The sequence below is a fragment of the Nerophis ophidion genome, linkage group LG23 (genome assembly GCF_033978795.1).
Source record: "Nerophis ophidion isolate RoL-2023_Sa linkage group LG23, RoL_Noph_v1.0, whole genome shotgun sequence".
NCBI classification, from domain to species: domain Eukaryota; kingdom Metazoa; phylum Chordata; class Actinopteri; order Syngnathiformes; family Syngnathidae; genus Nerophis; species Nerophis ophidion.
Window position 1 is genome coordinate 1,646,818 of NC_084633.1, and position 16,070 is coordinate 1,662,887.

General features: G+C 39.7%; 1 protein-coding gene across 4 annotated transcripts in view; it reads right to left on the reverse strand.

Annotated features, from left to right (window-relative positions):
• Nucleotides 1-16,070, reverse strand: part of LOC133541488 (neuronal-specific septin-3-like) — a 191,569-nt gene that overhangs the window by 25,664 nt on the left and 149,835 nt on the right. For all 4 annotated transcript variants that reach the window (XM_061884930.1, XM_061884931.1, XM_061884933.1 and 1 more), the window contains 2 exons: nucleotides 11,276-11,680; nucleotides 208-336 (listed from right to left, as the gene is read on the reverse strand). In XM_061884930.1, the coding sequence (XP_061740914.1) occupies nucleotides 208-336; nucleotides 11,276-11,680 (534 nt within the window). The remainder of the gene's footprint in view (nucleotides 1-207; nucleotides 337-11,275; nucleotides 11,681-16,070) is intronic.

Below are 16,070 nucleotides of genomic sequence, written 5' to 3' on the forward strand. Positions count from 1 at the left end.
TGCCTGACACTTTCTTCACGAGTTTGTGTATATTTCAGTGTGTGACCTGTAGCTCTGACATGCATTTACAGCCTCTAAGAACCATATAGGAGATGTTTTTAGAAAAACAAGGCTGCAAAATGCACACACAAAAAAGAACATTTTGAATACAGATAAGCACTGTGTGTGTGTGTGTGGGAGGGGGGGGGGGGGGGGGGGGAGACTCACTGTGGCTCACTGACTGCAGCTTGACTGTTTTGGAAATGTTCTCCTCATAGTTTGGTGTGCAGGACTTCCTGCTAACTTTAGACTTGAAAAGAGTGTTGACTAGTGTCGACTTCCCCAAACCACTTTGACCTGCGGAAACAACATAAATAACATTCTGGTTTGTTCATCTTAAAAGGCATCCGTCTTCCAGTGTCTCATATCTTCATCCAAACAGAAAGTCAATCAGGGCAATTTTTTTGATCCCAACAATTATTGCAAGGTTCCAATAGTAAGGGGGAAAAAAAAGTACTTTAAATCTAAAGGTCTCATGTTTCCTCACCCTGATTTATGCTTCAATGCGCTGGTGCCAAACTCAAAGCCAGGGCCACCATATCATTTAATGTGGCCCACGAAAGTTTGGACATAATATACGACAATGAAAGTACTTCTTACAAAATATATTTGTTCTTTCCATTTTATGCAATGCAAAACAAGTACGGCATTGCATATCTTTTAAACTTTAAAAATATCTAATAATGCAACAAATATAATAAATTTCTAACTTTTTTTAGTTAAAATAGAAACAATAACATTAATCATCAGCTTGATTTGTAATTTCAAAGCATGTTAATCAATCAATCAATCAATGTTTATTTATATAGCCCCAAATCACAAATGTCTCAAAGGACTGTACAAATCATTACGACTACAACATCCTCGGAAGAACCCACAAAAGGGCAAGGAAAACTCACACCCAGTGGGCAGGGAGAATTCACATTCAGTGGGACGCCAGCGACAATGCTGACTATGAGAAACCTTGGAGAGGACCTCAGATGTGGGCAACCCCCCCCCTCTAGGGGACCGAAAGCAATGGATGTCGAGCGGGTCTAACATGATACTGTGAAAGTTCAATCCATAGTGGCTCCAAGACAGCAGTGAGAGTCCCGTCCACAGGAAACCATCTCAAGCGGATCAGCAGCGTAGAGATGTCCCCAACCGATACAGGCGAGCGGTCCATCCAGGGTCCCGACGAGCGGTCCATCCTGGGTCTCGACTCTGGACAGTCAGTACTTCATCCATGGTCATCGGACCGGACCCCCTCCACAAGGGAGGGGGGGACATAGGAGAAAGAAAAGAAGCGGCAGATCAACTGGTCTAAAAAGGAGGTCTATTTAAAGGCTAGAGTATACAGATGAGTTTTAAGATGAGACTTAAATGCTTCTACTGAGGTAGCATCTCGAACTGTTACCGGGAGGGCATTCCAGAGTACTGGAGCCCGAACGGAAAACGCTCTATAGCCCGCAGACTTTTTTTGAGCTCTAGGAATCACTAATAAGCCGGAGTCTTTTGAACGCAGATTTCTTGCCGGGACATACGGTACAATACAATCGGCAAGATAGGCTGGAGCTAGACCGTGTAGTATTTTATACGTAAGTAGTAAAACCTTAAAGTCACATCTTAAGTGCACAGGAAGCCAGTGCAGGTGAGCCAGTACAGGCGTAATATGATCAAACTTTCTTGTTCTTGTCAAAAGTCTAGCAGCCGCATTTTGTACCAACTGTAATCTTTTAATGCTAGACATTGGGAGACCCGAAAATAATACGTTACAGTAATCGAGACGAGACGTAACAAACGCATGGATAATGATCTCGGCGTCTTTAGTGGACAAAATGGAGCGAATTTTAGCGATATTACGGAGATGAAAGAAGGCCGTTTTAGTAACGCTTTTAATGTGTGACTCAAAGGAGAGAGTTGGGTCGAAGATAATACCCAGATTTTTTACAGAGTCACCTTGTTTTATTATTTGGTTGTCAAATGTTAAAGTTGTATTATTAAATAGAGGTCGGTGTCTAGCAGGACCGATAATCAGCATTTCCGTTTTTTTGGCATTAAGTTGCAAAAAGTTAGCGGACATCCATTGTTTAATTTCATTAAGACACGCTTCCAACTGACTACAGTCCGGCGTGTTGGTCAGCTTTAGGGGCATGTAGAGTTGGGTGTCATCAGCATAACAGTGAAAGCTAATACCGTATTTGCGTATGACGTCACCTAGCGGCAGCATGTAGATGCTGAAGAGTACAGGGCCAAGGACCGAACCCTGGGGAACTCCACACGTTACCTTAACATAGTCCGAGGTCACACTGTTATAGGAGACGCACTGCATCCTATCAGTAAGATAAGAGTTAAACCATGACAGGGCTGAGTCTGAAATACCAATTCGTATTTTGATACGCTCTAATAAAATATTATGATCGACGGTATCGAAAGCAGCGCTAAGATCGAGGAGCAGCAACATAGATGACGCATCAGAGTCCATCGTTAGCAATAGATCATTAGTCAGTTTTGCGAGGGCTGTCTCAGTCGAGTGATTTGCCCTGAAACCGGATTGAAAGGTTTCACATAGATTGTTAAACGCTAAGTGCTCATTTAGCTGCTCTGCAACAATTTTTTCGAGGATTTTCGAAATAAAGGGAAGGTGAGACACCGGTCGGTAGTTTACCATGAGGTCTGGATCGAGGTTAGGTCTTTTAAGGAGAGGATGAATAACCGCTTTTTTGAATGCAACGGGAACAGTGCCCGAGGAAAGTGATAAGTTTATAATATTTAGCACTGATGGACCTAATAATACAAAAAGCTCCTTGATAAGTTTCCCAGGAAGTGGGTCAAGTAAACATGTTGTTTGTTTTATTCCATTTACACGTTGTAACAATCCTTCTAATGTTATTTCATCAAAACGAGAGAAACTATTTTGGATATTTGCAGTATCCGCCGTATATACAATCGTATCTGTGTTACTATAACCCCGTTGTAGCTGGGACGCATTGTCTTTAATCTCCTTTCTAATAAGTTCAATTTTCTTATTAAAGAACTTCATAAAGTCATCTGCCGAATGGGTGGAGCTACTGGAAGGAGTCCCTTGTTGGGTTAGCGATGCTACTGTACTAAACAAAAATTTTGGATCGTTTTTATTAATGCGGATGAGATTTGAGTAATAATTAGTTTTAGCTAAGGTAAGCATGCGTTTATAAGTTATTAAACTATCACTCCATGCTTGATGGTGCACCTCAAGTTTAGTCGTGCGCCATTTGCGTTCCAGCTTTCTACATAATAATTTCTGAGCTCTAGTTTCTTCAGTAAACCATGGCGTACGCCTTTTTGGAGCCTTTTTTAACTTCAGCGGTGCTATACTATCAATGGTTTCGCGCAGGGCGTTGTTAAAGTTGTTAGTGAGGTTATCAATAGAGCCCACATACTTTGGGTACGGTGCCATTACCGAGGGCAGTAGGTCCGCAAGAGTCGTCGTTGTGGCAGCATTAATGTTGCGGCTGCTATAGCAGTTATTATTATTATTAGCTTGCCGAACATGAGTCTGAACTTCGAATTTTATAAGGTAATGATCGGACATTACTTTAGTATACGGGAGTATCATAACTTTGGAGACGGTGATACCTCTGACAAGCACTAGGTCTATCGTATTACCGCTGCGATGCGTCGGTTCATTTATTATTTGTGTAAGACCACAGCTATCAATTATAGTCTGGAGCGCCACGCACGGTGGGTCCAATGGGGTATTCATGTGGATATTAAAGTCCCCCATTATAATTATATTATCGGCGTGCGTCACTAGATCAGCAACAAACTCTGAGAATTCACTAATAAAGTCCGAATAGGGCCCTGGGGGGCGGTAGATAACGGCCAGGCACAGAGGCAGAGGTGTGGCAGACTTCATAGAAAGCACCTCAAACGATTTATATTTATTATTTAAGTTAGGACTAAAGTTAAAGTTTTCGTTGTATATTAGTGCGACACCCCCTCCCCTTTTGAGGTGACGGGCAATATGCGCATTCGTATAGTTAGGAGGGGATGCCTCATTTATCGCAAAAAAGTCATCTGGTTTAAGCCAGGTTTCGCTAAGACCGATGACGTTAAGGTTGTTGTCTCTAATGACCTCATTGACTAATAACGTTTTGGGAGACAAAGATCTGATGTTTAGAAAGCCCATATTATAGGTAGTGGGCTGTTTTAAGGAGTTGTTGATAAAATTATCCGTAGTAGCAATATTAATAATGTTGCGTTTATTATGCGCAGTGTACTTAAAATAATTACGACCATATCTAGGAATTGATATGACGGGAATTTTCAGATTGTCTACTTGGCACTGCGATAAACTGAACGCATCATAATTTGCCACCTCAGTAGAACGCATGTCTAACTCTGACGAAGTCATAGACACAGTAGAAAAAACATTTTGTGAGTTGTGTATTATTCTACGAAAATTGCTATGTGTACAGGGATCATCCAGCCTGGCGCTGGCTAGTTCTAACTTAACTGACTCCATACCCAGGCTAGCAGGCTCTGTAATTGCCTGTGACCGGGCTTGCTCTAGTGCAGTTAGTCAAATGTGGCTCAATGCGAAGTCTATGTTCCGAGACAAGAGGATAGCGCCTTCCTGGTTAGGGTGAAGGCCGTCTCTCCTCAGCAAGCCAGGTTTGCCCCAGAAAGAGGGCCAATTATCAATAAACGTAAATCCCTGTTGTCTGCAGAAGCTATCCAGCCACCTGTTAAGAGAGACTAATCTGCTATATCTCTCATCATTGCCTCTCCCAGGCAGGGGGCCAGAGACAATTACTCGATGCCTGGACATCTTTCTGGCGAGATTACAAGCCCTGGCTATGTTTGTCTTTGGAGCCAACGTGTATTACTATATTCGCATAACTAGTGGTGCGGTTAGCCTGCCGTACGTGCTTACTAGACCTGTTGCGAGTTAGCTCCCTAAGATTAGCTTCAATGTCAGGTGCTCTGCCCCCGGGAATACACTTAATTGTGGCTGGTTTGCTAAGCTTTATGTTTCGGGTGATGGAGTCCCCTATAACTAAAGTGTGGTGCCCGGTAGACTGGGGTGTAGGACTAGCTAAAGGGCTAAATCTATTATGCGTCTCAACCGGTACACCGTAGCTTGTAGGCCGGTTAGGGCTGCTACAGGCTGGGCTAGTTAGCTCGCTACAGCTAACGCTAGCAGATGTGTCCGCAACATCTAAAGTTACGAAATTACACTGCTCCAACTGGCGGACACGGCTCTCTAGCAAAGCCAACCTATCCATGAGTAAAGTGCACGAAGCGCAGGAAGCCATACTCACAGAAACTTTCCGTCGCCGAGTGGAGTGCCAGCTGTCTTCGGTTAAGCATTGAATTGTACACAGATTATATAGTAAAAAAACTGGTATTTCAGTTGCCAGAATATTACAATAAAAAAACATAATACTGCTTACCCATTTACAGTAACATGCTGTAAAAAAAATCTTTAAATCTTATTGTAAAACTGTGGCGACTGAGCTACCATTTTAAAAGGTAAAAAGGAGTTTGACACCCACGTTCTACACAGTCACTACAATTTGTTAAAATTTCTGCATTGGGACTGTGACGTGCAGTTCTCTGCTGAAACACTAGGAGCGGTGTCTTCCAGTCAACAATTTTTTTGAGTTTGAGTTTGAGTTTATTTCGAACATGCAAGCATACAACATGATACATCACAATTTCCAGTTTCTCTTTTCAACATGTTCGAAAAGGAGGAGGAAGAATTTGGCTTGTTAATTTTCTTTATCGCTAATGAACAACGACAATGAAAGGGAAAAAGTTTTGTTAGAGCTACAACTAACCAATTCAGAGTGTAGGGTAGATAATGGCATCTATTTTTCATGATTGATCATGAACGGCGTTTCACCAAAATACTTATAGCGGTGGGGTCCTGGCCGGGGTGCTGTCAATATGATATCATCATATAATTTGCATAATCAGCAATAATGCATACATTTTCTGTAAAAAGGCTCAAACACAAATATACATATACACATATTTATACATACATATTTATACACATACATATATATAAACATATACACACACACACATACATACAGTATACATATATATATATATATATATATATATATATATATATATATATAAATATATATATATATATATATATATATCAGTGGTTCCTAACCTGGGTTTGATCGAACCCTAGGGGTTCGGTGAGTCGGCCTCAGGGGTTCGGCGGAGGTCAAAACACACCCGACTCATCGTGTAAATACAACTTCTCCCTATCGGCATATTACGGATGCAGCAACAGCTGACTGATTTGCAGCTGTGTCATTTGTTGTGAGTTTATGCACTGTGTTGCTTTTTTTGTTTGAACAAGGTGATGTTCATGCTCGGTTCATTTTGTGCACCAGTAAAAAAACATGGTAACACCTTAGTATGGGGATCATATTCACCATTAATTAGTTGCTTATTAACATGCAAATTAGTGACATATTGGCTCTTAACTAGTCATTAAGTTCTTATTAATGCCTTATTCGGCATGGCCTTAAAGGCCTACTGAAATGAGATTTTCTTATTTAAACGGGGATAGCAGGTCCATTCTATGTGTCATACTTGATCATTTCGCGATATTGCCATATTTTTGCTGAAAGGATTTAGTAGAGAACATCGATGATAAAGTTTGCAACTTTTGGTCGCTAATAAAAAAGCCTTGCCTGTACCGGAAGTAGCAGACAATGTGTGCGTGACGTCACGGGTTGTGGAGCTCCTCACATCTGAACATTGTTTACAATCATGGCCACCAGCAGCGAGAGCGATTCGGACCGAGAAAGCAACGATTTCCCCATTAATTTGAGCGAGGATGAAAGATTCGTGGATGAGGAAAGTTAGAGTGAAGGAGTAGAAAAAAGAAAAAAATACTATACAGTGGGAGCGATTCAGATGGTATTAGAAACATTTACTAGGATAATTCTGGAAAATCAGGCCGTAAGACTCTTGATTGCATCATAATTAAATTATCCCCTCAACTCCACCCAAAATGGATTGACTCGCTGGAATAAAAAAAGACAATATAACATACTGTACATCCATAAACCTGGATGCATATGAAAAAGTGCAATGTATTTATCTGTACAGCAATCTATTTATTTATATCTGCACCTTATTGTTTTTTTTATCCTGCACTACAAAGAGCTAATGCAATGAAATGTATTTCTCATTTGTACTGTAAAGTTCAAATTTGAATGACAATAAAAAGGAAGTCTAAGTCTTTGTTATGTTTGCTGCAATTTTTGCTGCTTTTCGTGCTTATATTTGTGCCCCAGGGACAAATAAACGTTTTTGAATTGAACTGCATTGACTTGCTGGGTGTCCATGCAACACTCGACTTGCACAACCATGCCTTTACTTTGCTAAAATAATGTTATGGTATGAAAATCGTGAATGCATGAACATTGTACAAGTAGACAGGAGAAGAATGGTGATGGATCGCCACTACGGTGCTCCGTTAAAGGTGGGAAAAAGGTAGACGCCGGGGGAGAATAAGTTTAAAAAAATGACCGTCTCAGAGTGGGCTCCTGTGGGGGAGGAGGCACTTACTGGGGCTGAGAATTTTTTTTATAACCTGGATAGGCGAGGGAGTGTGACCGTCTTTGCCAAGAGCCAAGAGAGAATACAGTGGCGCAGTACATGGGCACCTTTCATTTTAATTAGGGATCTGTTCAAATTAGTCGGACGAAAACCGAACTGAAGAAAATTCCCCCCCAAAAAATAGAGAATTAGAGATGTATAGAGAAAGTCAGATATTTCTGCGTTTTTCAGACTTCGGATTGGACAAAATGTACATGACAGCAAGTGTATGCGTTTGTGTGTAGTCTTAGACATTTTTTAAACTGCACTTGTATGGATGGAGATTGTTTTAACCCAAATATGTGTTTTTTGAAACTCGGCTTTAGAGGGCTATGAAGGCTACAACGGGGACTTCCAAATGCCACATCTTTCAAGTATTTTTTTTTTTTATCATCTTTAAAATCATTATAAAAAAGACATGTGTGTTCTTGTCTCTCACAGTGATTGTGAATGATAGGCAAAATTCCCCAAAAAAGTGCAGTTCCCCTTTAACCTCCTAAGGCCCAAGCTGTTTGTTTACATGCTTTTTTTATTTCTCTTTGTTACTTGGGCTTTTTGGACCCTAATTAGAATAAAAACTAAGAATCATCTTTTTATATGATGTACTTAGTCCATAAGTAACAAACGTGTACTTCATGTTTAGTGACATGCTAATTCTTATTTTTACACTTTTTTTTTCGAAATTCCATTGTATGCAATACTCTTCTGACACCACGAGATGGCAGTATAAGTGTCCACATAAGCACAAAATACCCCAATTCAGTAGTGTCCACAATTTTGGAAATAAGAGCTAAACTAAGCCTTTAGAGCAGGGGTGTCAAACTCAAATACAGAGTGGGCCAAAATTTTAAACGAAACAAAGCCGCGGGCCAAGGTTTAACAAATTAACCTTTTAATAGGGACCCAAACAAGTTTTGCAATAAATATTGAACAAGCAAGGCTTTTATAACTTTAGTGACATGCAAAATCCAGTTTCAAATAATAATAATAATAATAATAATTATAAAAATATCAATGGCATATCAAATAAAATTTAAGTAAAAATTGTATGCCTTTTTTTCTATTTGAAATCTTCTGAGGTAAATATAATTTTTTTTTCCGAAGGCTAATAATACATTTGAAAATAAAATAACAATAATGAATGAACCAAACATTCAAGCCTTGAAGTAGCAAGAGAAAATGCATGAATAAAACGTTAATTATTGGTCAGTTTGCTGGAAGTTTCCCGAAAGAGTTAGTGCTGCAAGGGGTTCTGGGTATTTCTTCTGTTGTGTTACGGTGCGGATGTTCACCCGAAATGTGTTTGTCATTCTTGTTTGGTGTGGGTTCACATTGTGGCGCATATTTGTAACAGTGCTAAAGTTGTTTATACGGTAATGAGTGTACAAGGCTACATGTCTCACAGTACAGAGTGTACCAAATAAAAGCTTTGGGTTTTACTGGTACTACTGTTCAAGTGTACTGTACGATCTCCGCTCTCTGCAGATTGCGTTCAATAAAATACTTCTACTTGACTCAACTCCTGCCTCCTCGAATTGTGTTCCTGCTCCCGGCCCGGGTGAGACGGCACAAAAAATGCGTCTCAACAACGGCCACCCCCAGTGTGACCTGTATGGCTGTTGACCAAGTATGCCTTGCATTCACTTGTGCATGTGTGTGTAAAAGCCACAAATATTATGTGACACGCTGTTAGTATGGAGGAAAAGTGGACGTGACGACAGGTTGCAGAGAACGCTAAAGGCAGTTCCTTAAATGCACGCCCCCAATATAGTTGTTCAGGTGGAAATCGGTAGAAATTCGGGAGAATGGTTGCCCCGGTAGATTTTCGGGAGGGGCACTGAACTTCGGGAGTTTACCGGGAAAATTAGGAGGGTCGGCAAGTATGAGTATTAGCGGTGAATGCGGTGTTACAGCGGCACGGACGCTGTATAACACCGGCGGGCCAGCCCTAATGCTAAATTGATATCGCCTCAAGGGCCAAGATAAATTAAACGGCGGGCCAAATTTGGCCCGCGGGCCAGAGTTTGACACCCATGCTTTAGAGGTTAAGTTGGCAAAGACAGCGATGAGCAGAGAGAGAGGAGCTGAGGGAAGAGCCACATTCATACTTGGCTAGTTTTTCTTGAATTCAAACTTGTTTCTCACCTTCTTCATCAAAGTACTGACACTCACAACTTTGTTTGGCCTCATGTAAGCTTGTACAGTTTACCGGTATTAGCAAAATAACACGATACTAATTAATCGTATTAGGTACTATACCGCCTCTATGCCCCCCCTCACCCCTGTCGTCCGTCACGTCATTGCTGGTTTACGAGCAGAGGAGCATGTTCGGCAGCGCACAATCACGGAGTACTTACAAGCAGACAGCGCGTAGACAGAAAAGGGAGAACGGAACCATGTTGGCTTAAAAAGTAAGGATAAAGGTGAACCTATAACACTGGAACACCTCCAATAAAAAGGTGATTAAAGACATGGCTAGTGTTTTAACTACTTCTTAATCGCTAATCCTCGTCTCCAATGGCGACAAATAAAGTACGTTTCTTACAAGTATCATCCCTGCAGGACGAGAAAAAGCAAAACATGCTTCACTATACACTGTAGCTCACCGGCGTCATTAGTGGGGACGGTGGTGAGCTATTGAATGTAAACAAACGCCATGGGTGGATCTACACCTGACATCTACTGTAGTGATACTAAGTACGGAAGCGTATAGAATGATAAATGACACAATATGTTACTGCATACGTCAGCAGACTAAATTAGGAGCCTTTGTTTTTTTACTTACTACTAAAAGACACGTTGTCTAGTATGTTCACTATTTTATTTAAGGACAAACTTGCAAAAAGAAACATATGTTTAATTTATCCTAAAATGTTTGTTCAAATAAAGCTGCAATTTTTTGTGGTCTCCTTTATTTGGAAAGGTATCGAAAATTACTGAAAAGTATCGAAATAATTTAGGTAGTGGTACCAAAATATTGGTATCGGGACAACACTAGCCCCATGTGACTTATTTTGCAGTCTCGTAAAATGGACTAATTTGGAACATGCAATGCTTGGCTTTATGGGAATTAAGACGGTATGCGAAAACCAAGGCAACATTTTTAGCAAAAAACTAAAACAAAGTAGAGCTGTATATCAGAAAAGTAAGAATATCAAATAAAAGTTAGGTATGTGGTTTTATCCCAGCAAAATGAACAATTGCACGTAGTATTATGGAGAAATCCATTCATGACCATTTTAATGAGAGAAATTTAAAACCAAACGTAAACGTGGGGCGGTATAGCTCGGTTGGTAGAGTGAAGTGAAGTGAATTATACTTATATAGCGCTTTTTCTCTAGTGACTCATAGCGCTTTTTACATAGTGAAACCCAATATCTAATTTTCACATTTACAAACCAGAGCGGCCGTGCCAGCAACTTGAGGGTTACAGGTTCGATCCCCACTTCCGCCATCCTAGTCACTGCCGTTGTGTCCATGGGCAAGACACTTTACCCACCTGCTCCCAGTGCCACCCACACTGGTTTAAATGTAACTTAGATATTCGGTTTCACTACGTAAAGCACTTTGAGTATCTAGAGAAAAAGTGCTATATAAATATAATTCACTTCACTAATAGAAATAAATGAGCACTCACCGACAACCATGACGTTGAGCTCAAAGCCGGCCTTCATGGTCTTGCGTCTCATCTGGTCCAGCACTGCCTCAATGCCCACATAGCCAAACAAGTCGCCGCTGTGGATGAAGCTCATCTGCAGGCCCGGCACCAGCTGGCACAGCTCCGTCTTCACCTCAGTTTCCAGCTCCACCTCTTTCTTCATCTCCCCTTCCTCCATTCCTTTCTCCTTTCGCTTCTCCTCCACCTCAGCATGGACCTCCACGCCATTTGTTTCTTCTTCTTTGATTGAATTCTTGGTGTCCGTGCTCTCCAGTTGTTCTTCACTCTTTTCCTCAGCGACTTGCTCTTCTCCCATGATGCCTCGCTCCTCCTCTCTCTCCTCCATCGGTGTAGGTCTGTCTGTGTACAGCGCTTCAGTATTTTCTACAGTTCAAAACACACAGATTGAGCATTTATTTTGTGTTCCAAATATATCTTCTGTCGGGCAAAGTAGGGAAACATTGCCAAATTTGCAAATGTTATGATAGTCCATCCATCCATTTTCTACCGCTTGTCCCATACGGGGTAAATTTTATGATCAAAACATAGAAATCTGAGGTGAGGCGGTGTTTAGTCGAGCTGAACCTCTGAAGCTCCAATCTTTTACAAACTTTCAGTTAGGGGTGGGCGATATATCGATATATCACGGGTTTGTCTCTGTGCGATATAGAAAATGACTATATTGTGATATTCGAGTATACGTTCTCACGCTATTGCTTTTAGCTGCTGGCATCACACTACAGGCTCTTTCTTACATACGTCACATACGTATACGCTAGGTGTGTGGGAAAAAATCGATTCGAATATGAATTGCGATTCTCACGTTGTGCGATTCAGAATCGATTTTCATTTTTGAAAAATAGACTTTTTTTTAATCAATCCAACAAAACAATACACAGCAATACCATAACAATGTAATCCAATTCCAAAACCAAACCTGACCCAGCAACACTCAGAACTGCAATAAACAGAGCAATTGAGAGAAGACACAAACACAACACAGAACAAACCAAAAGTAATGAAACAAAAATGAATATTATCAACAACAGTATCAATATTAGTTATAATTTCGGCATAGCAGTGATTAAAAATCCCTCCTTTACATTATCATTAGACATTCATTCATTCATTCAGTTATAAAAATAAAAAAAGAACAATAGTGTCATAGTGGCTTACACTTGCATCGCATCTCATAAGCTTGACAACACACTGTATCCAATATTTTCACAAAGATAAAATAAGTCATATTTTTGGTTCGTTTAATAGTTAAAACAAATGTACATTATTGCAATCAGTTGATAAAACATTGTCCTTTACAATTATAAAAGCTTTTTACAAAAATCTACTACTCTGCTTGCATGTCAGCAGACTGGGGTAGATCCTGCTGAAATCCTATGTATTGAATGAATAGAGACTCCTTTTAAATCTGGAAAAAAATCGTTTTTGAATCGTGTTGAATTGAAAAATAAAAATCGATTTTGAAGCAGGTGAATTTTCAAATTCACCTGCTAAAGAATGAAGAGTGCATACTCCGCATGTCAACATCTCCATTCGGTGCCACACTAACAAAATGCCGAGGCAAACATTTCCACATCAAAACCGTATGAAAAAAATTGTAAAAAACATAAGGAGATAACGTCCGTAGTAGACTCCCAAATAGCGATTTGATTTCCTATTATCCAGCTCATTTTTATTTAACAGTTGTTAAAACATCTTGCGTGACATCATGCACAAAAGTGCACTTGATTTGTTTTAAATTATTGTAGTGGCGTTCTGTACAAAAAGTGCATTTTAATTTAGTGTTGTTTTGATAGGTCATCTTAGTGACATCATGCACAAAAGTGCAATAATAGCTTGTTTTAAAATGTCTCCGACAATCTTGCACTTTCTGTTTTGAAACGACATGAATGTTTGTGCCACTGCTTAATAACTATTTAATCAAATACAGTTTTGGTCAATTGACTTAGTTGTGATTTCCCTCTCTGCCTGATAGTTTAAAATGAGCATATATTCATGCAGTGTGAACAAGAATGTTTTAATGTAGACACATAGAATCATCATACTGCTGTGATTTTATGCATCAAGTGTTCATTCAAGGCTAGGGCAAAATATCGAGATATATATGTGTATCGTGACATGGCCTAAAAATATCGCGATATTAAAAATAGCCATATCGCCCAGCCCTACTTTCAGTTTCTCAGCACACCACCAATATGATGTTTGCAAAAATATTTATTACACAAAATGACTTTGTATAGTCTGCATGAAGCCTCTCATAGAAGTGTGTCACATCAGTATTATTGCTAATAAACTGCAGAAAAAAGTACTTTCTGAACTATAAGCCCCCACATTTTTCCCACGCTTTGGACCCCACTGCTTATAAAATGGTGCGGCTAATTTATGGATATTTCTTCGCTAATGGATATAAGGTTTTGTAATAAACAAATAGTTTTCATCTAACGCGGACAGAGCCACTGAAATGGTGTGTTAGTATTTATGCAATAGTGCCATCTTTTGGATGAGTTTGCTCACTGCACGAGCTGCGGGTTGGAAATGTATTTGCTGTTTCGTGTCTTCAACCAAAAGTATAAATCCCATCTGTTTATTATTCATCCATAGTGTTTCTGCTAGAAAGGATACTTCTTTCACGTTAGTTTACAATATAACTAAAACAATTTTTAGTCAATAAAACTGTTCCATGTGTAAAGTCTGGTGGAGTGTTTTCATACGTATTTGTACGTTCTATCATAATGTAATCAAGTTAGCGTCATTAGCATTAGCTAACATCCTAACACGTTTACAAGTGCCTATGTTAGTATTACTAACTGTCTTTAACTTTATTTACTAACGACCATAATCTTTTGAGTTCTATAGTTTTCATTAAACTCAAGCAGAGACATTGCAAAGGTGTTATTGTTTGTGCTATGGCACTCTCTTTTGGACGTGTTTGGTCACTGCAGGTGTTGCGGGTCGAAAATGTACTTTCTCTTTTAATGCCTTTGTAAAACTGTCCATAGCATTATACTCAAAATGATTCTTCATTCATCACTCTATGCAATGTTTGCAAGTTTTACAATATAACTAAAACAATTCACAGTGCTATGGCACCATATTTTGGACGTGTTCCCTCACTACAGGTGTTGTTGGTTGAAAATGGACTTCCTCTTTTAATGCCTTTGTAAAACCATCCATAGCGTTCTGCTCAAAATGATTCTTCATTCATCACGCCAAGCAATGTTTGCAAGTTTTACAATATAATTAAAACAATTCATACTTGCTAAACCATCCCATGTGTGATGTCTGTAGGAGATTTGTCATGCATATTTGTATGAGCTACCTTAATGTAAGGAAGCTAGCGTCGTTAGCATTAGTTTGTTTACATGGTGTCATTGGAGAAATATTCTAAACCAGGCTTCCCCGACCTTTTTTCCACCAGGGACCAGTTTAATGTCAGCGTAATTTTCACGGACCGGCTTTCCACATGTGGCAAATAAAAACAGTGAAAACATGAGCATGAAAAATTGGCATTTGGCTACAATCTGGCACATTAAAATGTTATATGTCCATTAATGTGCATTGTCCCACGTACTATAACAAAGGGGTTGTGATACACATCTATTAGTAAGCTTATTTATGCATTTAGTGGGACAGGTGAAAGTTAAGTCGGAGAAAGTGCAGTAGTTTATAAATCAATTATTGTTTCTAGCAAATACGTCACGGATTGGTGGTTGGGGACAAATGTTCTAAAGTTAAGTCCAAGTACCAATGATTGGCACACACACACTAGGTGTGGTGAAATTAGTCCTCTGCATTTGACCCATCCCCTTGTTCACCCCCTGGGAGGTGAGGGGAGCAGTGGGCAGCAGCGGTGCCACGCCCGGGAATCATTTTTGGTGATTTAACCCCCAATTCCAACCCTTGATGCTGAGTGCCAAGCAGGGAGGTAATGGGTCCCATTTTTATAGTCTTTGGTATGACTCGGCCAGGGTTTGAACTCACAACCTACCGATCTCAGGGCGGACACTCTAACCACTAGGCCACTGAGTAGGTTCTCCAATCTTTATCAGACTGATATTGTATAAACGTTTGCATAAAGTTAGCAGGAACCCTCAGGTTTTGGAACTTAAGAACAATGAACTTAAAGTTCCTGAACTTTTGGTGGAAAATGGCTCTTTGATGCTTGAAGGAACAGATCCTGTGGCTACCAGTGAGCCTACAATACTGCACAGTAGAAAACACTCCAGGCTACTCTATGAAAGTTTTATTTCATGTTTCATGAGCGGTTCTAATAATGAAAAACATATCGAAGAGGTCGTAAACAGTTTTTTTGTTTTAACTATGGAAATATTTTTTTAATTTGTGAACATTCATTTACCACGGTCAGGCCTGGCTGCCTGGATCAAACTCAACACGATTGTTGTAACTGCATTTTGCTGAATGGAACCATATTTTCATGTGTACAGGGAAGTTTAGAAATTGCTACCCAAATATTGTCACGCAGTTGAACTTTTAATGTTCTCACTCAGGTTCATCGACACTCATTATTTAGCAAGGACTTTGTTATTCTGTACTACCAAGATTGTGAATGAACATACTAATGTTTCAATGGCAAGGAACCTAATCATACAGTCGTGGTTTAAGTTTACATCACCTGTAAAGAACATAATGTCATGGCTGTCTTGAGTTTCCAATAATTTCTACAACTCTTATTTTTTGTGATAGAGTGTTGGTCACAAAAAACATTCATGAAATTTGGGTCTTTTATGAATTTATT